Raw genomic sequence first — 25,247 nt, forward strand, 5'->3', positions numbered from 1 at the left:
GATGCATCTGATTGAGGCTGACTGTGTTTGACACTTGGGTACTCTAGTGACTCTGATTTTTTCACAAATTGTGATGACTTAGTTATGACATAGGCAGGCAGCATGGACTATTCTAAGAAACATATACTCTCACCAGGCACGGACATTAAAAGTTCCCTTAGCACTTGTTTTGACCACATTTTGGTAGACAAAATGCCCCATTTTCATTGTTCATTCTTTGACCTCTAAGCAGACCAACACAAAATTGCTTCCAAATCACTTCTAGCTAAGAACATTATAAAAAAGTCCTCAATGATTAATTCTAAATAACCCCTTTCATTCTGAGAAGATTCTCCTGAGAAATTAGGCACTGGTCTTTGTCTATTCCTGCAACTATAACAAAATACCTTAGATGGGGTAATTTGTAAACAAAAGAACTTTATTGCTCCCAGTTCTTGAGGGTGAAAAGTCCAAGAGCAAGGGTAAAGCAGATTGGGTACCTGGCAGCTTCCATGTCCTCACATGGTGGTAGAGGCACCTTGTGTTAGGGCACTAATCCCTTTGATTAGGGCTTCACCCTCAGAATATAATCACCCCCTAAATACCTCATTTTAATACCAACAAATTCAGAATTAGATTTCAGATATGAATTTTTGAGACACACAAACATTCAGTTCATAGTAATTTCCATGAGGCTGTAACACTCAGAAGGGAGAACTCCTTGTTAAATGTACTAAAATAAAGTCCTTTCAAAAATTAGACAGCATTGCTGAACTTCTGAGAATCAGTAGCTCTTTCAATGACTCTTTGACTTTCCTGTCCCAAGTCATACTACTTTCTTAAAAACATTCAGAGCCTATAAGACCATTTATCCAAAACGCCATAAAGGGACACTAGGTCTTTACTATTTATTTTAATGGTTAAAAAAGGGATGTGGTTTTCAAAGCTTTCCTTTTTCTTTTCAACTTCTAGATGGGCTAGGTTTCTGTCTGGAGGACTCCCAGACACTGTGATCTGGATTCACCAGTAAACCTCATGGACACTAGACATAAATAGTAACTCTACCTCCTCCTCAGAGAAACAAAAAGGGAACACTTAACAGGATTTTGTTTCTGAGAACCATAACTTGATTGATATTTAAAAGGCTTATTCTCACTTTAATAAAGTCAAAAAAATACATAGTTTCCATATAGAAAGAAGAACACTATAGAAATGGTCAGCATGATAAAATTTCAAAGACATGCTAATCTGGCAGATGCTGCACAATACTTGATAGTTGATTTCAATAACTTATTTTATCTGAGACTCTCACAATCTTTTACACACTGGCTGTGGCATTATCATTTTACAGATGTGGAATTTGAAAACACAGGATTTAATTCGATTAAGATTCCATATGAGGTCAATGAAAGGCAGCAGAGAATGAAAACCAGAAGGAGCTATTGTCTTGCATAATACATGTCAGTATATCAAGAAAACAAATTAATTTGAAACAAAAGGAGAAGCCTATTTGAAATCTGAAAGAAACTGCTAAGGTCAAAAAAAAAAAAAAAAGAATAAGTAAAAATAAACCAACAATTTTAACCATCCAGAATAATGTAGCATTCCCAGTGGGAAGAACTCGGCCCACTCATACAAGCACACCTGAAAACAGAAAATGAGCATGCACTTGCAAACGAGCTAAGACCATGAGCAGCTAATTTGGTCTTCTGTATAGAGGGCAAAGAACTTAGTTTTCTTTTTTCCTTCATAACATTTTGTTACTATACAATATAAAGCATATTACAGTTTTCTGCTTTTTCCCTGCCCTCCATGCCTCACTTGTAGGTTGATAGAAGCCGGGGGTCTTGCCTTCCAAATCATTCATTTACTTTGCTTGTAATAACCCTAAGTTCCTTCTATTTTCTTCAGAGACATATATTATGTGATCGACAGCTCCTCACAGCTTTAACTGGCCTGCCACCCAAGTGTACATAAAGTGTCCCTGAGGGGTCTTCAGTTGACCAACACATTTTATGGAAAAAATTATAGCAAACATGAATCACAGGAATGTGAGAAAACAGGGAAATTAGAAGACTCAGTTGAATGGTGGCTAAGAAATTCTTAAAACCTTATCCCAAGGGTGATGATCTTAGGGCTCTCAGCCTACCCAACTCCTGTGTATTCATTCCTGAGCTTGGATTTTCATAAATTAAGTCTTTCAGGACATTTGAGCAATCGTTTTTTTTTCCTCCCCCACAGAGAAATTTTCAAATCAGAAGACATGTAAGCATGTTCAAGAATGTTCAGAGAAGTTGTCCTAACAGCAAAAATCGGAAACTACCCAAATGTCTAGCAAGAGGATTCTGGAAACTTGATAAGGTGAAAATGCCAATTTTGTTACTAGGCAATACTGTTCATGGAAAAGATTATCTCCCCACCACCTCTTGATAAAGTGCTTCTGGACAGGGAGAATGAGAGCTAGATGGTGGGAAGCCTAGCTGTAGGTGAGATGACTGATAATTCCATGTGCTTCTTGTAGAGGCTGCAAATTCTGCCAGTGGAGTTGTCACACTCCACTGGTAACAGTGCTGGTTTCCTGTGGCATGGGGAAACTAGAGAGGTTCTTGCACCTGCCCAGATGGGTCTCATCTCCATGCACCTAAGCTATTACTAGGGAGAGATGGGACGAAGGCTCCTGGACAACTCTGTAGAATGCTGCAGAATGCTGGGAGACCCTCACCAAGCCTCTGCCCTATTGGCAAGCAGTGGTCCCTGTCTTGTATCCTTTCCAGGGACCTTCATGCAAAGTATGGCTTATAGAAAGCGTGTGCTTCTGAATTTATAGTTGGATCCAGGAAGATCTCCTGGGAAGTGCTGCAAATGGTATCTCTGAGGGCTAGATTAAGGCTCACTTTCACAGTCCCTAGATATATCTTTGAATAATGTCAATCTTTTATCATGAACATGTAGTCTATTTAGAAAAAAAAAAGATTAGAGAAAGAAAAAGAAAAAGAATCTCCATAAAAGGAACTGTCACATCAAACTATTTTAGAGTATATCCTCCAGGAGAGAACATGGCTAAACTCCAGAAGAAAATGTGAAAGAACAGGATATAATTTCAGATAAAGTTGCAAAAGATTATAAGCTGTGACAAAAACTGAAGTTTTAAGGTGACAAAAGATTCTCTACCTTGGTGTGCATATTACAAATTCTTTGTATTTTGAATTTCACTGTGCTCTTCAGTATTTTTCCAACTTGATCTAAAACTTGAACCTTGTATGACTAGGAAAATTTAATACATATCATTTTTAAAAAAACACATTATCATCGAACATTTTGTTACTCTTGGTATGAAGAGAGTAAGATTAGTTCTCTACTTGCACAGAAATAATGAGCATGATCTGGTGAAGGAGCTAGGTAAAGAAATGATGTTCCCACCTGGCTATCAAAAAGTTGTCTGTGGGAGGAAATTTTCAGGATCCTTCTGTATCAACCCTTTGGCTTTCCTGAAGAGGTTATGTCTTTAACAAGTCAAGTGATTTCTAGGATGTTTTCAGGCCAAGTAGGCTATTTGAAAGTAGTTGATTACTTCAAGATTAACATTACACAATGACAGCAATAATACTTGACAAATTCCCAATAAGCACATTACTGATTTCAAGTCCCAACATACACTTAGCAAGCAAGATAATATGAATCTGAGCTGTACAAAAGAAACTCCAAATTTACAGAACAATATATGGATGATATTCAATTTTGTATTTCAACTTCCTTTTGAAAATGTTGAATCACAATGCTCTTCTCCTTTGAAATGTTTAATCTAGATCTAGAAAAACATGCTACTATGTTTTAATAGATCATGTGCATTTTAAAACCAAATTTTAATATCATTGTTGGTTTAGAAATGGGAAATGGAGTCAAACTGGTTTCAAAACTGGCTTCTACTCATGGTTGTGTGCCATGAAGCATGTTATTCACATCTCTCACTCTCAGCTGGTAAAGGCCCCTACATTCATAGTACTGTCAAGAGCACCATGAGATGCTAAGCACAATACTAGGCACAGGGTAAGCACTCAGGAAAGGGTGAGGAAATGGGTCGCAGTTGTGGCAAATGAAAGGCAAAACACCATCAGCAGTTTCTCAAGGGCTTAAACCAGCATGCCTTCTTTCAACACACAGTGTATTTTAGGAGCTTACTACATAGTTTCAAATCACTTATCATCTATCTTTTCTCTCTGAAATAATATGCACATGTGTGTCTCACAGTTCCTTTATATAACTAATTTTTTCTGTCCTTCTAATAAAGTAATTATAAGTTACAAACTTGAACTCCACATGAAAATGCAATTTTCATTCTTGGTTACCCTTTCAATTCTCAGTATGTCTTCAGGAAAAGGGACTTCTGTTAGTAGAAGTTATGAGTCTAATGGTTTTAACGCTGAAACTTGGCTAAAAATTGAGACAAAAATAAAAGAATTTTTCTCACTTATTGGTGATCTAAACCATGCCTTCTGAGAGATCATTCATAATATTCTCTTTAATCTGTAGGCATACTTCATTCATCTTCCTTGGAACTTCCAAATAAGTGTTTAAAATCAAATTAAATATCTAAAACAGACTTCTAGATGTAAGCTCTCAACTATCCCAACAATCTGTGTCTATATGGCCATTAAAATGATCTTTTAAAAGTAAAAATTGGATCACTTTCTTATTTGAACACTTTGCAGTGCCTTCCCATGCACTAATATAGGTCAAGGCCCTACTTGATAGGTCTCTACCTAGCCCTCTCATTCCTACTACCACTCTTGCCACTTTTCACAGGCGTTTTAGTCCTAAAACACACCAAACTTGCCCTTGCCACCATGAGCCTTTGTATTTGCTGTTATTTCTACTTAAAATGTATCTACCTCTAGATTTTCATGCTTGCTTCATCTCAACATTCAGGTTTCAGCTCAACCCTCACTTATTCAGAAAGGCCTGCCTGGCCTGTTGCCTCAAAAGTGCCCACTGTCCAGCTCTTATACCATATAATTAGACCCTGTTTCATTTTCTATAAGGCACTTAATATTATTTGAAATTGCCTTATTTGTTTATTCTCTTTACTTCATGAGAGGACAGAATGTGGCTGTCTTGTTCACATCTGTATACAAAGTATAGAGTTGCTCTTGTTGTGAGCAATAAATGAAGCCAGTTTAATTTTCTTCATTTGATGGTCACTTCATTTTTTAAAGTATGTTTGTTATACACATTTTCCCCCTTGAGAAAATTTTACATGTAATAATCTCTTCATTATTTTTTCCTGGCATCAAGAAATCTCTTTGATTTTCAGATTCACATCATTCTTAATCGCATAAGTTTTCTTCTATTATATCTTCAAAGATTGCTTATGTTATATTTATTTAGTTTTCTTTAAAAACACTAATTAGAGAAGTATACTGATGCTTTTCAAACTCTTTTGAATATTTCAATTCATACTGAAACTAGAATGCCATCTTGTCAAAGAGCCCAAACTGAAAAGAAATTATACTAAAATGCCCAACAACTTCTGCTCCATCACCCTGATATTTGTCATGGAAGGCAAGCAACTTACTTAAATTGGCAACTACAATGTGGAATGTTTAATTGTCAAGTATTAGTGATTATTTTTCCTTATTTTGAGGCTTTTTCCATATGATTTTAAGATATATAAGAGATTTTTATTTTTATCCACTACTATTTTACTGAAATCTAGAAAAGTGTGTTTATATGGGATAGGTTAAACTAATATTAGATTTGGTATGAATATAATCATAGGATGAGTGGGAGTGTATGTGTGTGTGTGTGTATGTGTAAAACTTGCATCCTTTTCTTTCTTTTTCTACCTATTACTCTGGGAATTCAGTGATGTTAATACAATGTGCAAAAACTACACATTATTAAAGAACTGATGTAGTAACTCATAGCCAGCTAGTTAATAAGCTGCAAAGTTCACTTTCAGAAAAAGCTGCTCTTTACATTTAATATGTATATAATATTTCTACTTTTTATTGTTAATATTAGTTTGAGACATGGAGGGTAAATTATAGAAATGAACTCATAGTTTGAATTTTATGTGTTTACTGCTGGAACTGAAGCCTCTTGGGAACACTAAACTGTAATTCCTACCTGAATCTTCTTCAATTTTATCAGAATACTAACTAGTGTGAAAGCTGAATAATAGAATTTAAAACACAACTCAACTTTACCTGAACTCAAGGTCCTTCTACACATCAAGGAACCTTTATTTATAGGTATTTCTCTTTGTATTCTAAGTCAGATAAAAAAGGGCAGAAGCCATAATGTTAAGGAAATATTATTTAATATGAACCAAATTAGGGACAAAAGTCTGACTAATTTATTTTTAGGATGTCATAAACTATAAAAATAGTGCTGAAAATCAATAGTGAAAACAGGCTAATTAGACAGTGATTATTCATTGATTTGCAGACAGTTAAACCCAAATTTTCAAAGAGATATACATATACAGACTTCCTATAGTCGAAGTAAAATCATTTTCATCCTTATCATTAGGAAAACACAAATCCATTCTAGGAATGCTTTTCTTTGCTTGAAATTATTTCAAAAGCTAATATTTCTCTAGAAAGGAAAAGATTGCTTATATCAATACACCCTGGCATCTGGTCTCATACATAAAATACTTTCTTGTTTCTAGATAAATTCATATTGCTATCTGTCCCCCTTCTCCATATTTGAAGGCAAAATAATGCTCATGTCTCAGTTTCTCATTGAGTAGACATCTAAGCATGGATGTAGTTTTCTTTAAGAGACAAAATGGAAAAATCTATACTAATTTATTACTATTTCGTTTTAATAGGTTTTATAGTTGAGAAGTTACAAATTGATTGAAAAATTTATTTAAAATTATCATAAAATTTATGAAAAAGATGGAGTTAATTTATTACTATTTTCTAAATCTTGTACTCAAAAACCTTTAAACAATGTAGAATATAAATAAAAAACAAAAACTAAAAAGATATATTTGATAGATGAGTAATTAAAATAAAACTTGGTGATACAAGCTAATACTGAGAGAGAGAGAGAGAGAGAGAGAGAGAGAGAGAGAGAGAGATATGGGGGACATTGCTAATCAATCAGCTCATTTACTTTATGAAATGAATGTTCTTAATTGGAGATAATAATTTCATAACTTACCTCTGCATACTTTAATTTCAATGTTTTATGCATTTCTCGAAAACGACTGTAACGCCTGAATACAGTCCATGTCTCATCTAGGACAGTAATCTATTAACCAGGCAAACAAAAATGAATCAGCATTAATTAGAAGAAAAAGTAAAAATTTAAAAACATAATTTAAAAATTAAATTAAAAGTGATCAGCATGTAAAATTCTCTAGAATTAAAAACATTAATCTAGTTGCATAAATAGAACTTATAAATAATAATTGCACTCTATTAAATGTGCATCTTTGGATCTCAAATATGGGTACAAGCAGCACGTGGCAGATGCCAGAGGGGCCAATGGTAACTTATTAATCAGTTACAAAAACTGTCCTTTAATTCTTCACTTGGGTTGGAGAGAGAAAATCCCATAGGATGACTTTTTTGGTACAGTAGTGTGCCCATACAAAATTTGTCACCAGAGTCTACTACAGTATACAGGAGGAGAAAAAAGCTAGAGAAGGAGACTCAAAGAAAAGAGGAGGGAGAAGAGGCAAGAGGAGGAGGAGGAGAGAAGACAAAGTGGTAGACAGGAGTGGGAAGAGGACAAATAGAAGGAAGATTATTACTGCATCTCTGTGATTATTCATTTAAATGCACAATATATTTTGCCTTCTTTAGAGGAACAATTATCAATCCAGCCCTCAGCTATCTGACTAGGGTGAAATCTCTGTAGCATATCAACTTATCATAGTAAGAGAGAGGCTGGCAGACGACATTGTCCTTTATAAACAGACCTAAAGCACAGGCTAATGAATCTTGAATTCCTAGCTCCATTTCCCACCATTCTGAGTTCCTGACCTATGTACCCAACCTGGAAGACACTCTTCTTCGGATGTTTCCAAGTTGCCATATTTGACATATTCTCCTATCTCAATTCTGGTGTTGTCCATCTCAACACATTTCACTACCATTTACCACTCCATGCCAGCCAAATGGGGATGCTGAAGCCAACCCAGAATACCATTCTCTTAACTTAGCCAATTCAAACAAGTGCTCGGTAGTGCTCCTTTTACTTCCTAAGAATTTCTTGGAGCTCTACCCTTCTATCCTTTGCCATCACTAGCATCTTATTCTAGGCTATTGGATCTCATGTAAATTTTGCAAGAGTCCCTCCTGATGTCTACATCTACATTTGCCCCTTCCAATCCCTTCTCTGAACAACTATCAAGGGATCTTTTTTTCTACTTCCTTCCTTAAGAATACTTAATAGCTTCACTCCTAGAAAAGACCTAATTTTTTTAAACCTGCTCTGACTACCTATAGCACACTCACTTTAGGGGTCTCTCTCCTCAGGTGTTTACACTCCTGCTACACTCCCTGAATGCACATCGTCTCCCACCTCAGGGCCTTTTAATCGGTTGTGTCCCTGTATGGGAAATCTTAACCTGCATATCAGAGAAGTGCCCTTCTTAAAGACAATAGTTTAGCTGAATTCTCCTGCATGTAAATCCCAGGGGCATCATAGGAAAAGAAAAGCAATAAGAGGAGAATACCCAGGCAGGTAGTTTTATGAGAAGGATCAAGTTTTGAATCCCAGTCCTTCTTTGGTTCACTCTTCCCAAAGTCTTAAATGAGATGATTTGGGGGTCATATGAGAATGTACATTTTTTTTTAATATTCATCATTCTGATTCTGTATTCATTTGCTTTAAAATAATGTTTTGATTGTGGCAGGTTTTTATGAGTTCCTTGAAAAAGTTATTTTCATAAGGAAAAAAAAAGGTGAACATATTCCTGTAAATTAGTAAGTAAACACATGAGTACATGTGCTCTGCTGCTGTGGTAAGTTTTCAAGGACTGGTAGGTTCAAGTTACTAGGGCTTGGGAAACATGGCTCTTGGCAGCAAAGCTGGTTGCCCTTCCTCTTCAGTTCCCTCCTCAATAGACCCAGAGGCATGGCCAGCACAACAACTGGGATGGGGACTTTCTCAAGACCAGAGCACAGCAATGCACAGTTTTAGCTGGACACAAACTAGGGATCCAAAAGGGACCTGGAGGTTGCAGGGGCCTTCTACCTTCCCATGTTGCTGGTGTTCTCCCTGCTGCCAGAAAAACCCTAAGAGTTGAACCTCAATGTACCCTGGGAGGAGAAAGATTCAGGATAGCTCCCAGGTAAGACCAAGCTGTATTGTGACGGGATTGCAAACAAAGTTACCAGGAGAAATGTAGGATTCTCACGTGACCCAGACTCTGATGCCCCCTGCTCCCTATCCTCCTTCTGAAATCTTTCCATAATATTACTTGGACTCATGGTTAATCATCTGCAAAATACCTTAGATACTCAGCCTCTGCTGTGAATACCCCCTTCAATTTCGCTTTAACTGAAAGCTGGCTCTTCCCCAAGGAACCACTTGCCCACTAGCCCTCTCAAATAGAAGCAATCAAAAGAATATTTCCACAAGCACCCTTGACCAGGTCTGCTCGTTTATCACCATCTGTTCTGTACTTCATTTTTCTCCTGTTACCAGGCAGAAGATGTACTAATGCTCCTAGTTAAGGTCGACCCTGAGGAACACTGGGCTCCAATCCTTTTGCCCTCTGAAAAGCATGGCAATTAAAAAAACTTAACCATTTTCTTTTCTCTTCATTACACAAACATGTTTCCTCTATTCCATTATTCCCATAAACATCTAAACAAGTTATTATTTCTATCATTTAAACTTTCTATCTTGATCTTCCTCTTCCTTCCTGTCATCAATACATTTTGTCCTTTCCATTAAAACAAAACTCCTTTAGAAATATTTATTCATGTCACCATCTCCTTTTTTTTTTTTTCATTATCACTTGGGTCCACTGCAATCTACTCACCATTCCACCCAAATTATTCTTACCAAGGTCATCAGTGATCTCCATATTGTAAAGTCCCCTGGTTAATTCTTGGTCTTGATCTTACTTGACCTATGGGGAGGGCTTAACATAGCTAATACCTCTCTTCTAAAATCTTTTTCACTTGGCTTCCAGGTTGCTACACTCTCTTCTTATCCTATTTTTCTTTGCTGGGATTTCTCATCTCCCTGACCTCTAAACATCAAAGAGTCAGAGTTTAATCCTGGAACATGTTTTATTTTCTACGTGCACTCCCTCCTTTGGTGATCTCATTCATCTCATAACCTTAAATTTACATGCTATGACTCCCTGGATACTCATATCTCTCCCCTGAACCCAGACTCATATATCCTACTGCTACTTAGATGTCTTATATGTGCTTCAAACTTAACATGGTACACTTATCAAAATTAATCTTACTCAAATCCAATTCCCTTCCTTGTCTCAGTAAATGAAAATACCATTCTTCTGCTTATTCAACCCCCAAACATAGCATTGTCCTAAATGTTCCTCTTTCTCACACCTCATACTGTCAGCAAATCCTTTCTGCCAATATGAGACTCTGGCTCTTTCTTACCACCATTACCATCTTTAAGTACCATCATCTTCGGCTCAATTCTTTTTAGCAGCCTCTCTGTTGATTCCCTTGCTCATGCTGTTGTCTCCCTTCCCACTGTTCCCTCATTCTTTTCTCAATACAGTCAATAAAGTAACCAAAGTGATCTCATTAAAAATTCAATCTGATGAAGCCATTTCTTTGTTTGAATGAGACACCTTCTCAGGGTCCCATCTCACTCAGGCACAAGTTCAAGTCACTGACCTAAAAGGATCTTTTCCTGACCTCATCTCCAATCACCATCTTCCCATTCTCTCTGAAATCCTTGCTTATTCTAGTATACATCAAACATACACACAGCAAATATGACCACAGAGACTTTGTGTGTGCTTTGCTCTTTCTGGAATGTTCTTTCTCAAGTTTTCATATGACTAGTTCCCTTAGTTCCTTCAAGTCTTTGCTCAAAAGTCACTTTCTTAGTGATGCCTTTCTGAGCTATCCTATCTCAAATTGCAACCCCCTTTTCCCATTTCACACCACTTTATTCTCTTCTCTAATTTCTTCTTTTACTTAGCACTTCTGATTACCAAACATGGTCTAGGTTTACTAAAATATCTTGATTTTTGGTTCTCCTCCCCCCTAGAATGTAAGTTTCAGGACAGGTAGCTTTTTATCTGTTGGTCACTGCTCCTTAGAAGAGTATGTGACACATAACTGGCATTCTGAATGAATAGTCGAAAGACTGAGCCCCATGATGGACTTTTCTTAAATATACTTCCATTCTTAGTGACTTGAACTAGAAATGTTCCCAACCACACACTTTTAGCAGAAAAGGCTTTAAAATGACGTCGAACAAAATTAGGGCAAGGTAAACTGCACACCTATCTTGTGGGGCTTTAACCTATAGGCTTCTTCCTCTTTGCTGCTATCACTGCTCATTAACATTGAACGATTTTTTAAAAAAAATCTCTTGATTACTGAAATGGCATTTCAAACCTACCTCACAATATTGGGAATCATTCTTCTTTCCTATGGTAGTCCTAGGATAGTTCCTTTACAAAGGACACCAATTTCTGTAACAAACCACAGGTGCCAAATACTAGGAAGGACAGGATGCAGCTAAGTGGCTGAATAACATTGAGGCATAAGAAGATAAGACAGCAAGAAGAAGATAAAATCCCTTTCTAAATAAGGTGTCCCCACAAAGCATTCAATACACCCCTTTCTGCTTTCTTGATAGTAGCCTCCAGTGCTTACAATAGTAGATGAGATGCTTCTATTGTCTGTTGTAGAGCTGGGAGGAGAAAGAAAAAGATGGCCCAAGGGTGAGAGGGCTAAGCCCATATGAAGCTTTGTAATGTATGTATTCCTTTGAACTGGTCTTAATGAAGTCAGGAAAGGTGCAGAGTGGTCTGTTGTACCCATGAGCTCAAGGAAACCTGCATTTATTGAATTGGAAAGGAAACTCTCTGGAACCATCAATATGATGAATGTAGTGAGTTCTCAAAAATATTGAATGATAAAGATCATTACAGGCGTATTATGGTTAATGAAAGATTTTGCCTTGTATCTTACTTAGTTTAATAACTTCACATACACATCTCAATGACTTCTGTCCTCAATATTTCAGTTCACTGTCTGAAACAGTGGTTCTCCAAGAGGGATACCAACAAGCAGCATCTGCTTCAATCAGGAACTTCTTAGAAATGCATATTCAGAAGTCTTACATTTACTGAATCACAGGTTTTGAGGAGGAGCTAAACAATTTGCATTTTAAAAATCTCCTATCAGGGATTCTGATGAAGGTTAAAATCTGAGCATCCTTGCTGAAATTCACTGCAAGTGTGGCTGCTCCAAAATTAGATAGCCATGCTCCAACAACCTCTCAAGTCCAAACCCTTAGCAAGGCATTTGGAGCCTTTTCTAGGCTGACCCCAGCTCCCAGTGCATTAAAAATCTCACACTCCAGACACCTTGTCAACACAGAATACAGCATATCTGTAGGTCTTTTGAATATCTTCCTACGGCATACATCCCTTTCTGCAAGGGGAGGGTCGCTGTCCAGCCTCCAGGGCAGGGTTCACCCCCCAATTCCTGTCTCAGCAGTATCCCAGCTCTTCCTCCTTCCTAAATCAGAGCCTAAATCACTGATTCCCTAATATGGATTAAATGAACAGTAGCAGTAGGCAGGTAAAGTGTGGTTGGTAGAAATCGGTTACTACAGGCATGCATCTGGGGGTTTATATTTTGTCCCTGGTGAATAGAACTCTCTGCTTCCTGTTTCCACAGGAGTACTTTGTCTCACCTCAGGCCTAGAGCAATGAACTTGGCCTAGAGCAATAAACTTTCACTTGTCTATGGATTAAAACCTCTGACCCATGAGTGCCAAATAAACTTTTCCTCCTTTAAAATTGTTCTTATTGGGTCTTCTGTTCAAGTGGCAAAAAAGCTGACTAAAACAGACACTAATTATATAATTAATATTGCACTAAATAATTTACATATCAAATGTTAATTATATGTCTTTCTACCTTACAAGATTTTAAGACTCCTAAGGGAATAAATCCTCTGCCTTTGGTAGTAATTGGCAAGGTGTGGGGGTGTGTGAATTCTCATTGTAGAGATAAACCTATACTGAGAACCTACTATGGAACTTAAGATTATTTTGCTTTTGAAATCAGATAAGAATTCAGGATTGGTTCAGATCATTCAAAGTGGAGAATGCGGGGGCTGCTGAAGTCTCGGTTGCAGATGCTCTGTTCTGGTAATCTCCTAAAAGTACGTTGTTGTGGTTTTTTTTTTTTTTTTTCTTTTTTCTAAGAATATGGTGTATTCTCAATAGATTTGTAACACAAATTTACAATGAAGCATAAAGAGATTTCCAAAGTCTTCACCTGAGAATTTCACTTGAGATTTTCACTTGGATTCAGGTTAAATACAGTATGAGAAAGTCTCAAGCTTCCTACTTTATATACTGAAGTCTTCCCTTGTCTATCAGCATATAAACAAGATGAGAACAATGATGATAAATGAAGCTCATTAGCAATCATCTCAGAAATGGAAAGTAAGGGAAATATAATTTCTCTGTAGGAAAATGGTCAAAATCCCATCTCTGTCACTGAAACTCACCATTTCTTAAGCCACAGAAGTTTGGAAAAGATATGCAGAAAGGCAAAATGTACATTAAAATCCTATTTTATCCCAAATTAAATCGGGCATGGGGTAGAATATTAGTCTAGAGGCAAGGGATAGCAGGTCAGTACAACTTATATATCAAACCTAAAATATTCAATTATTTTCTTTAATGTGGAGAATGTGAGTTATCATTACTGCATATCTTTGAGGAACAAATTCATTACTTCTCTCTGAATAATTTTGCTGATACAAATCCATCTTTCCTGGGTCATAAAATGATCAGCTGCAACTTAAACACCATAAACATGTCTAAAAGATGGAGTGCGTTTACTTATAAACAATTCTAGATTGAGTGCTTCCAACAAATTTATGTTACAGACATATTTTGCTGGTTTAAGGATTGTGTTGCTTTTAAGATCTGTCATCGATATATATTTGGTTGTGTGCATCTATCTGTGTGAAAAGCAGAATCAACAGCTTTTCATCCACAGGAAAACCTTCTGACTGGCCCCCATTTAAACAGTTACTTGTAGAATTCTCTTCAAAAACATCTTTTAATGACTTTTGGGGGTGCTACCTCAAGTACATATATTTTTAAAAATCTTTGTAATTAGCAATAGTTTGGAAGACATTGTTTAATACTGATCTGATATGTTTAAAAAGTTTCTTCAGACTTTTGCAAAATAAAGTTTTATGCAATGATACAACTATAAACATATTTGAGGAAACATAAAATATATTCCAAATGTATGTATCTGTATAGTAACAAGCATCAATGCATAAGATTGAACTAAAAGCTCCTCAGACATGGAAAATGAAAACTAATATTATCCAAACTCTCCCCAAAGTAGGGGAGGCAAGACGATTTATGGGGTGTGGATAGACTGAAACTTCTATTTACATTTATCTTAGTCTTTTTCTTTATTTCTATTTCTGAAAATGTATTACAATAAATAATAGGTACAATTAGTGAATGTTTGCTTTCTAAGCAAATAAAAATATATTGGCTGTGCCTGATCAGTAAAGTTATGGCTGCAAAAAGTTAAGTTCATGAAGTCCCCATTATTTTCAAGATGTCAGAATCCAATTTATTAATTCTACTAAATCTTTTATGCAGCAACAAAACTTTAAATGTGTTTGGAGAAACATAAAATATATTCAGAATGTATGGATCTCTATGATAACATGCATTAGTGCATTAGGTTTATTAAAATCTCTTCAGACAACTGTTGGAAATGGAACTAAGTCTGGTGTGATAAATGAAGCCAACATCCCATTAAGCACAGCAATATCCCATAGAGATGACAGCCTGCCATAGATTACTCCCAGTTTTGATCTATCTCCAAGATCACCAAATCTGTCATCAAGGACCAACAGCACCAATGCTGTCTGATTTCCAGTGTGTACACATATCCCATGGATCCTGAGTCTGCTGGTGTCTCTAGTGAAGTCTCCCAGGTTCCTTCTTTCCTTTTAGTTTGGACACTCATTGACCCAGGATGGACTCTGGACCATTCTTCCTGCCCTTGGAGTGAAAGCACCTCAAAATTCCTTCTGAGGGAGCCCATCAGAAAAATCTCCCAAGTCAGGCAGCCTATGGAGTACCTTGGCCTTCACTGGGAGGCCCAGCACTGCTGCAGACAACCCCTAAGGCAGGCAAGATGCAGTTTCATGAAATGTAAGCTATTTGACTCAGCACAGTTATACCTTGAAAATTCTTTCAGATTCTCTGTGTGATGAGCATTTCAAAAATGTTCTAGATTCTCAGTCATCACAATGGTCTTGTTTTACTGGAACAATTAAGGTCCCCAAGACCAACTCCCTGAGAATCCTTTCAAGACCTTCCCAAATGCTGCTGTTATGACATTCATTCTCCTTTCTTCAAAACCTTTCTATCTCCACTTAATTTCCTTATTTATTTCAGCCTGAGAGTCCCTAAGGTTAGCCTCAAACTCTATTACTTCCTGATATCAACATATCACTTATACTTTTCTGCCCTTAGTGTTCTCATGACCTAGAAGTTTCTCTCATCTCCACTCAATGAAATCTAGCAATTCCTCTTAAAGAAAAAAAAATATGTCTATCTTTTTAGTTTGTTCTTAGTTATACATAACCGTATAATGTTTTTTGACATATTATACATATAAAGAGTACAACTCCCCATTCTTTTGGTTGTACATGATGTGGAATTACATTTGTCATGTATTCATATATACATATAAGAAAGTAATGTCTGATTCATTCTATTATCTTTTCCTATTCCCAGTTACCCTCTATAAGCCCACCTGTTCTATGCTGTTTGATTTTTCTGCATGTGATTCTCTTCCCTGAATCAGCTATTCCTTGAATGAAGTAATTATTGATTTTCTCTGTTCCTCAGTATATTAATATATCTAATATGGTCTTTTAAAAAATTACAAGCATCACATAAATATGTGCTAAATAATAAATAAATGAATAATAGAGACAAGGGAGCTCAAGGTCTCTTTTCAGTAAACAAACATTTTAAAACTACATTTTCTAATTCCTTTTCTCTCTTGAACTATGTGCAGTAGAATGACCTGCATTTTTGTCCTTTTCTGACTTAATCTATAACTGTTTAAAGTTTTTAGCAAGTAGGCATTGGGGGAGATAAGGAAGAGGGCAAAGAATTGTGGAGCAAAGCATTTATCAAATTCCTTTTGTAGAGAACATTGTGTTGATTTAGAAGAAACACTGTGATAAATGATTTGGGGATAAGAATGGGTGCAGATGAGTATGAGGCTCATAAATGACACAACAAGAAACAAAAGGTAGTGTCTAAATTGACTTTAACAGCATGGATTTTATTAACCTAGACTTTCCTGTTCCAGAGTACCATAGTCCTTTAGGTACACAGCTTGGAAATGAGAGCCAGGCCAAAGGGGCTGGTGCTGAATTCCTCCACTTAGTAAGGCACAGTTGGGGCTCCCAGAAATATCTAGGAAGGATAAATGAAAAAGCTGGTACTATGGGAGGACACAACTGTCTAATGGGATATTTTAAGTTATTTGCTCAGACATGTGCAATGTATATCCCTTCTCACTCCCCAAGGGAAACTTCAGGAATGTTCACTTATTTTTCTTTCTGGTGAATCCAGAGGAGGGCTGTGCTTTGTTAGCCAGGTAGACACAAAGGAAAAGAGACTGTGACATCAGCCATCCAAGGGTTCTGGAGACAAGGGAATAACTGCCATCTGGATCATTTCACCAGCTGTATAACTAATTGCTGAACTGAGAAGGCATCCTCTCTCTTCTGCAGTGGGTCCTACCAGCTAGGAGCATAACCAGTTGCAGAAATTCTGTCTCAGGCAACTCAGGGAAGAGGCTGGTCCCAAAGATGGTGTACTGTACAAGCAAAGATGAAGCTAACTGCAACCCTAGATTTCCCCTTTCTGTTGGTAACAGGAGTGGGAAAACAATGGAGCTTGTAGAATAATAAAGCTCTATACAAATAGAAGCTCTATATAAATAAAAGATTCTTCAGTCATATTGTCCACGAAAATCTAGATATTCCTTCTGTGCAGACACTTGACAGACATGTATAGAACATGTTTCAGAGCATTGGGCTAGTGAACCTGGTCTGAATCTGTGTGCTATGAAGAAATGAGCTCAATGGCTGAGTACTAAATTAACACCCATATTCTGGACAGCTATGAAGTGGTCCTAAATCAAATAATACTGTGTTACTTTGGCTAAATTACCTTCTATCTGGCCTTTCGAACCCAGCCTTCTGCAATAACCAGAAATAATGACTTCTTCATGCTAGAATTTCAAAGAATTTCAGCATCTTCAAAATAGGAGGTAATACTGCTTATTTTTGTACACTTACTTTACAGGGTAGACTGAAGATAAATTTGCCAGAATGTACAAAGGCCCTGAAACTCTGAGAAGATGGACACCTTTCAAATCTATGATCATTACTGATAAAGTACTTCTCCCTCTAACACCTCTGTGAAGCAGGTGAGGAGTAGGGGGAATTATTCTACTTTAAAATTGTGAGAAATGGCAAGAATAACAGCCTAAGCGTTTTTCCTTTAAATTATGTAAATACTGAGAAAAAAAGCAATGGATGTAAACTCTCCATCAGTCATCACTGGAGAATGAAATAATGAAAAGCTCCGAATCAACACAAACTTGGATCTTGGCTTTATCCCAGTCACTTATTAGCTATGTTACTTTGGCTAAATTACTAGATTCCTTCAGGTCTCAACTTTTTCATCTTTAAAATGGACTCATGAACTTAACCTGCATATGAATCAAAAAAGTGTGAAGCAACTAGAAAAGTGCTATATGCTTGGAAATGGTAACTCCTGGCTCCGAGATCATGTTCCTAAATAAAGATATCAGATTATGCACCGTTGAAAGATAAGGGTTCTCATACACATCAACTGCAAAAGGAGGAGTTTCGCAAATGATTTTGTGATTTATTTAAAAACATTTTATTCTAGGAAGAGATGTAAAACTTCAAAAATTCTGAAGTCAAGGGAGACAGAATAAACATACTCATAGAAAACCAGAAATTCGAGTGAAGTAGAAAATTCAAAGTACAGCTATAAGCTAATGACTACTTTCTGTCTGTGCTAGTGACTCAATCTCATTTCTTCTTAGTCATTTCTCTTAGAGGCAGCATTTACTTTGTGAAGATAAACATGAAGGTCTAAGTAAAGGCAATATAAAAAATTAGTTGGTTTGGGTAAAAACCAGGGAAGGTAAAAACCACATTCTTCCTCATTTTTCAGTAGAAGACAAAGTGCTTAAAGAAATGAGAGGGGTGCTTAATAAACAAAATCTTTTAGATTTTAGAATAAAATGTGATCCCTCAAGTTCTAATGTAAGTTCTTTTGTTTGATTTTTATGTTTAAAAACAGCATGCAGACTAAATATTTGAATCTGGATGGGCCACAGCATTTGCAGCACGCCATTTGTCTCAGCTATGCTAATACACATGCAGGGAGGTAATCTATCAGGCTACTAATAAGCACAGATTCAGATGCCAGCACACTACTCTTTCTGAACATTTATATTCTATCAAGTTGGGAATAAGTCTTTCTCAAAGATATATGTGTATACAGTTTATCTAATAGACTGGAATGGCTCTTATTTCTGTTCTGCCAAATAAAGAGAAATGTCTCTCACTGTAAATGTGATTACTGCAACTCCCAAACTGCAAATTTCCTGGCCATTTCTTCTTCATGATTCCTAGCAGGTCTATCCACCATCAAATTCTGCAGGTCTGTCAAAGTCTTAACAATAGCCCCTCTTGACAAAGTAACTGTGACTTGGTCAAAATTCAAGATAAAAAGTTAAAACAAGGGGTTGAGGATGTAGTGCAGTGGCAGAGTACTTTTCTAGCATGTGTGAGGCACTGGGTTTAATCAAAATAAAGGCATACTGTCCATCTGCAACTACAAAAAAAAAAAAAAAAAGTTAACACACACAAAAATAACAGCCAATCTTGCAAAGAAACAGGATTTGAAAGTGGCTACCACATCTAGTGCAATACTAAAACATGTCCTCAAATTCTAAAAAAAATGTAGAAAGTATTTCTATTTGGAAGGTACATTTTAAAAAAGAAGGGGGCATTTGGGACCTGAATCTACTTAATAGCTGTGTGACCTTAGGTAAGTCACTCATAATTTCCTAATTCATGAAATATAAATAATACTCCCATTTTGGTACATTTTCCATATTTGTGGAAATGTCTAGTAAAATGCCCAAGGCATAGAATGTGCTTGACAGATGTTAGTTCCTTTCCTTCAGGAGGGGATCCAAACAACTGCACACAGAAATCAGCCAAGAACAAACTCAGAGAGGCTCAGTGAGTAAAAGGTAACATGAAACACAGTGTGCTATTATATTATTTGAGAATATCCAACTGTGCTGTGGAGCATGGATGAAGCTCCTAAGACGGGCCAAGCATGGTCACTAAATAAGCAAAATTTATAGGACATATCAGAACAGATAAGAAGTGAGCAGGAAGCTTGTGAGACACAACGAAATTCATAAAGTCCACTAAATTAAAGGCTGCTGGTTGTTAACCTACAAGACATATATGGAAGATAGATGAATTTACCAAAAAATGTGATATGATGGAACAGACAAAAATGCTACTCTGAGACAGAAAGGGAGAAAAGTGCTAGGTCATGATATGTCCCCTCTGGGTTGACAGTTGTGTCACTCCTGAATTGACCACCTTTGGTGATAACCAGCTTGATCTATTCTGCCTTATTAATGTTCTACTGGAGAAGTGCAGATAACAACCAGGGCTGTCCACGGCATGCCACTGGCCAGATGTATCTAAACCTTGTCCCCCATGGAGAGGGCACTAAATCTGGGGAAACTGTCTCGGCCATGGCTTCTTGCTCAAAATTCTGTTCTGGTCCTTGTAAGCAGATATCAGTGGGAAAGGCTGAGGTAGCAAAGAGAGACAGGATAGGGGTAAGGCAGAATGCTCTGTCAGCCAATCCCTTTTTCCTTATTCTAAGGGTGTTTAAACTGACTTAATAAACCACGAACAGAGATGGCATTTGGTCTTCAAGCCTTTCTGCACTGTGTGGGTGAACTTTTTCACATCCATGGGGGCTACCAGCTCGAGGTAACTTATTCCATGATGGGGGTCCTGAGGTCTATGGAGAAATAGGGAGCACAAACTGCAACTTCAAGAGAGCTTCTGTCCTTATAAGAATGTCAGCCTTGGTTCCCATGTTTTCTGACTTTTGACAGAAACCTGGCAGATCTGGATTTTTATGTCAAGTCTCTCATGTTTAAATGCTGACATCTCATGGAAAATTTCAAAAATCTCTCTAGGCCAAATAAAAAATATCTTCTGCCACATTTGCTCCTGCTACCTTAAGTCAATACAGTTCTTCAACTGTGTCACACCCTGGCCCTGTGGTCCTTGTCATGTGATCCTCAATTGCAAAAGTAAAATTCTAATTTGAACTGGCACCCTTCAGATTTGCAATTTACCACAACTCACTTTCAATCGTTTCTGTTCAGGGAGGGCTCAGCAGATGTGAGACCTCTCTTAGCTAAGCATCTCCCAGCTGTAAGGCTGGACAGACTGATTAGAAGGAAGGGCTCACAAATCTAAAGTCACATGACTGAAAGAAAAATGACTGCCACTGACAGGGATTCTTTGTAATTGTCTACAGATGGTCTACACATTTGGCTGGAATACTTCCTGGAGGTCATATTTCCTCACTGTCATTCATTATCCATGTCATCGCTGCTTCTCCCCACTTCTCAGGCCACCAATCAGAGCAAAATGAGGCAGCACGTGGGGGCAAGAGGAGACTGCTCCTATGGTGACTTCAGAATCAGATGATTAGGATTAGAGAAGGTTTTGGGTTGGACATTGTGTGTTTGAGATAAGTTGTGTGTGTGGACCTATAACCCTCTGGCCTGAAAGTGGACCAAAGTGACACCGGTCAAAAGAGCTTACCTCAGGCTGAGAAAAGGCAAGGGCCCATACTTTCCTGATCAACAGAGGAGTGTGAACACATTGTTCTAGATGAGACTAGAACATGGGCCTCTATATGCAAGGAGACAGAGAATGTCCAGGTGCCTAGGATAATATGCAAAGAGTGGACAGTGAGCCCAGAGGTGCACCTCTCTGTGAACAAGAGCCAAAACAAAACTAAATTAACCTATGGGTGCCGAAGACTGCCCAGAGCGAGGTTGTTTGTGTGCCGGTGAGCTGGAAGGTAAAGCTGAGAAGGTAGAAGGGGAGGCAGGAGAAAGAAAGTTGGGAGGGACCAGCATCCTTGGACCCGACACAATCCAGAAGCTGCATGCACCCACACTTTCACTACATGACTAAGAGCCAGCCGCCACGCCATGAGCAGAGCAATGGGCAATCAGTAACTGATGGAATCCATAGATACACATGGAGCCCAGGAGCTTATAGGGGGGCTGTTCACAAAGGGTACTCAGTCACTTAATCACTCCTGAAGCTCTGAGCAGGCCAAGCCTAGTAAGAACACCAGGCTCACATGAGTCACATTGCTGGGCAATCTGTCCTGGGTGACCATTACCAGTCAAGCGCTGTGCAGGCTGGGATTCAGTGCTATGCAATACTGACAAAGGCAGGTTATGCTTCCAGAGGAAGACTGGTGATAAACACAACAATGACAGGAAAAAACAGGACTGTGAGCTATGACACGGCTGCTAAGAGAGCACACTGGTGGTAGTTGGAGAATGGGGAACATTACTGCATATGTCACCATTCCAGAAAGGGGATGGGAAGACACCATCTTGTAAAGATCACCTTTTTTATAGAAATAGAAACTCTCAAGAAACAAAATATAAAAATTACACCAGCATTGGCTTATTTCTTTATACTACCATGTTGCTGTGTAAATTAAAATGCAAGGAATTTAAAACAATGTCATATTTCTACGACAAATGAGTATGACAACCTCTGTTAGCCTTAACTACAGATTTCCCTGGCTGGTGTTTTGTATCATGTTAAAATGTAATTTAAAAATTAAATTTTATCCACTCTAGTCCTAGCTAACTGAAAATGGCAAGTATAATGCATTGTAACTGATTTCATGTATCAATCACCAAAAAGTTTAGAAGAGGGAGTTTTAAGATGACAGCTGTCTTCAGTGAGAGGTATTACTTGTGGCAGCTGCAGTTTAGGAAAAACACATATTTTACAGATATATGCTACTGACCAGCAGGTGACATTCAGTAATATTCAGTGCCAAATGTCCTCAGCTCAGAGAAGCCAGACAGGGCCTTCTTCTGCTTCCTGCCTCATCTCTGACACCTGTTGGCAGGAGGTGCATTTCTTTATGTATATGGGGACAGAGTCCCAGAAGGATGTGCTATTAGGATTTATTGGACGGGTTAACTCCAAGGAAACAGAAACTGACATGACCTGGGGGGTTCCTAGGCACAGCTCCTCCAGGGTTCAGTAAAATAAAGGGAAGGACAACTTTCTGCATCATCAGGAAAGAACATTACAAAAAAATACCAACAAAAGAAAGGAATGCAACAAATTGGGATATATCCATACAGTAGGATGCTCTCTGGATAGAAAAATAAAAATGATCACTGTACTAATTGTATGGATGAATCTCTAAAACATCACGTCCAGTGAAAGCAGCTAGATGTAGAAGACTACTGCTGTGAAAGGCCACGTTCTGGCAGGCTGGATCAGGTTCAGTGAACCTGTAGCTGGAGAGAGCACATCAGTGCTTGCCTGAAGGCTGCATAAGGATGCTAACTGCAGAGAGGCATGAGAAATTCTAGAGTGCCTGAAATATCCTAAATCTAGATGGGGCAGGTTCCACAGTGTGCACTTTTCACTGAACATAAATGATGCCTCAATGGAGTAGATTTACAAAGTTAAATGAGACTGAACAATAGTAACCTATGTACTTATCTATCTAAAAGTTAATAAAAGAAAGCTGTTGTTAGTCCACCAAAATAAAGCAAATAAAAAAGACAGTCTTTTTGAATTAAACATGGTTTAATGAAAAGTTCCGTTATTCTCCTTTTAAAGATCAGTGACCAGAACCCCCTCAGGACCCATCAGGGATGAGAAGATGAGCATTTGTGAATGCCTGGTTTTCTTACTGCCCTCCCCTGTGCCTGACCTGGAACATCTCCCTAATAAGCTCATGACTACTTCATTCCACAATGAACAGAACCATGAAAAGTACCAAATTAGAAATTAAAATGAAAATGGCCAATGAAGAAAAAAAGACTAGTAAATCCTGGGGCTAAGGGATGTAGTTTGGTGATGGAGCACTTGCCTAGCATGTGCAAGGCCCTAGCTTAGATCCCCAGCACCACAAAATAGTCCAATCTAGGAAAGGGTGAACAGAAAAGGATAGGAAGCAGAAGGGATGCAGTGGGCTCAGGGAAAGCTGACAGAAAGAGAATACCAGCAGCCACCCCTCTGCATGCTTCAAGCATTTCACATACATAAACTCACATTCCTCACACCAACCCAGCTGGGAGGGTTTTATTATCCCCATTTTACAGATGAGGCATAGTGAGTCCTCTCTGTTTTATACCTGTCTTCTTCCCAGATTCTCTAGGGCCTGCCAAATCAGTGAGTGGAGGCTCATACCTTGTATGTTCACACAGGGGTTTCTAAGTGAACTGGCAGTGACCACCAGGAAGCCATGCAGTAATCAGGGGTCCCACATCAGCAAGGCATCAAGGCCCTGTCCCACTGGTCACAGAAGGCACAGTGGTTCACAGTGGGCACTCAGAACCCCAGACAGCCTTGAAGATCATTAGGGAAGGGTGATGTCAAACACAAATTGACTTTTTAAAAAAGAAGCAACAAAGATTGTTCTAAAGGATAAAGTACAATAATATAAAATATCTATGTACATTAACATCGGATTTTCCTTACAAAAGCCTAAAACTGTTGAGTCTATTGTCAAATAATACTTTTTACCTTTCAAATAATACTTTTCCTAAATGCCATTAACTCAACAAGAAAGAATAACTAGCATCCAAAATATTACCCATAATGAGACTATGTATTCTAGAAAACATGTTCTATACATGGTATATCTTAATGGATGGAAAAAGTTTGCAAACATTTTTTTTTTAAATAAAAAACAGTTAAAATGATTTTAACATAAGATCTTAAAAGTAAAAATTTATGAAAAAATACTCATAAAGTTGTTTCTTCAAAACTGTTTATAGTATTTCATAGTACTTCTTATATGGAGGTACAAAACTGCATGTCCACAGAACCACTAAAATCTCAACGAAGGGCTAAAGTTTCAGTAACAGGTGCAAGACAGCTGCAGTTCTATTTCAATAATGACAATGGATGAATTAATTATCTGTGGGTTTTCTTTTAGGCTTTCTTTAATTTTAAGTTCAGAATGCTAAGGGAGAATAAGATACTCCCCCCACCAAAAAAAAAAAAAATCCCAAAACTTTAGACATAATTGCACATCAAAAGTCACTGAGGGGATAGCAAGGGTTAAATCTTACACATTCTCTAAACTTTTTTGTTTCTATTAAATTTTAATAACAGATATTTATACAGCACTTAGTATGTGGCAGGCACTATTTCAAGTACTTTCATATATAAGATTACATACTCCCCACTCATCCCAGCCTAGTGGGTTTTACTGTTCCCATTTAACAGATGAGGCAAAGCTAGGTTAAATGACTTGTTGAAATTACTTGGAGGATACAAGGCACGATACTGGCACACCTAACCATTCTAATAGCTGCACTTTGTCCAAAGCAAGTCTGCACTTGCTCTGGGGAGGGATAGTATATTCACGTTTGTTTCTAATACTAAACCCTGATACCTCAGTGACAGGCTGTCCCCATGAGAATGAAGTCTCTGCTCAAGTGCATGTGTAGACATTAGGAGACCAGCCCCATTGGGAGAATTAGAAATTCTCCAGGCTAATGCTAACAGTCCAGCCTTCATGCCAATGATTATAATACCTAGGATGTGTACAAAAGGAAGCAGAAGGATAGCATACTTTCAGAACTGGCTTTGGTAAGTTCAAGAAAGCAGAACTCTTTGGATTTG

The 25,247-nt window shown here is 37.7% G+C and overlaps 1 protein-coding gene across 3 annotated transcripts in view; it reads right to left on the bottom strand.

Moving 5' to 3' along the window:
• Kif16b (kinesin family member 16B) overlaps positions 1–25,247 on the bottom strand; it is a 304,004-nt gene that overhangs the window by 56,933 nt on the left and 221,824 nt on the right. For 2 of the 3 annotated variants that reach the window (XM_046434424.2, XM_046434431.2), the window contains one exon: positions 7,153–7,242. The exons of the other annotated variant lie outside the window; for it this stretch is intronic. In XM_046434424.2, coding sequence (XP_046290380.1) covers positions 7,153–7,242 — 90 coding nt within the window. The remainder of the gene's footprint in view (positions 1–7,152; positions 7,243–25,247) is intronic. 3 annotated transcript variants of the gene reach the window in all.

The sequence above is a fragment of the Marmota monax genome, unplaced genomic scaffold (assembly GCF_021218885.2).
Source record: "Marmota monax isolate L192 unplaced genomic scaffold, Marmota_monax_Labrador192_F-V1.1 WCK01_AAM20220418_F8-fsc00005, whole genome shotgun sequence".
Lineage (NCBI taxonomy): Eukaryota > Metazoa > Chordata > Mammalia > Rodentia > Sciuridae > Marmota > Marmota monax.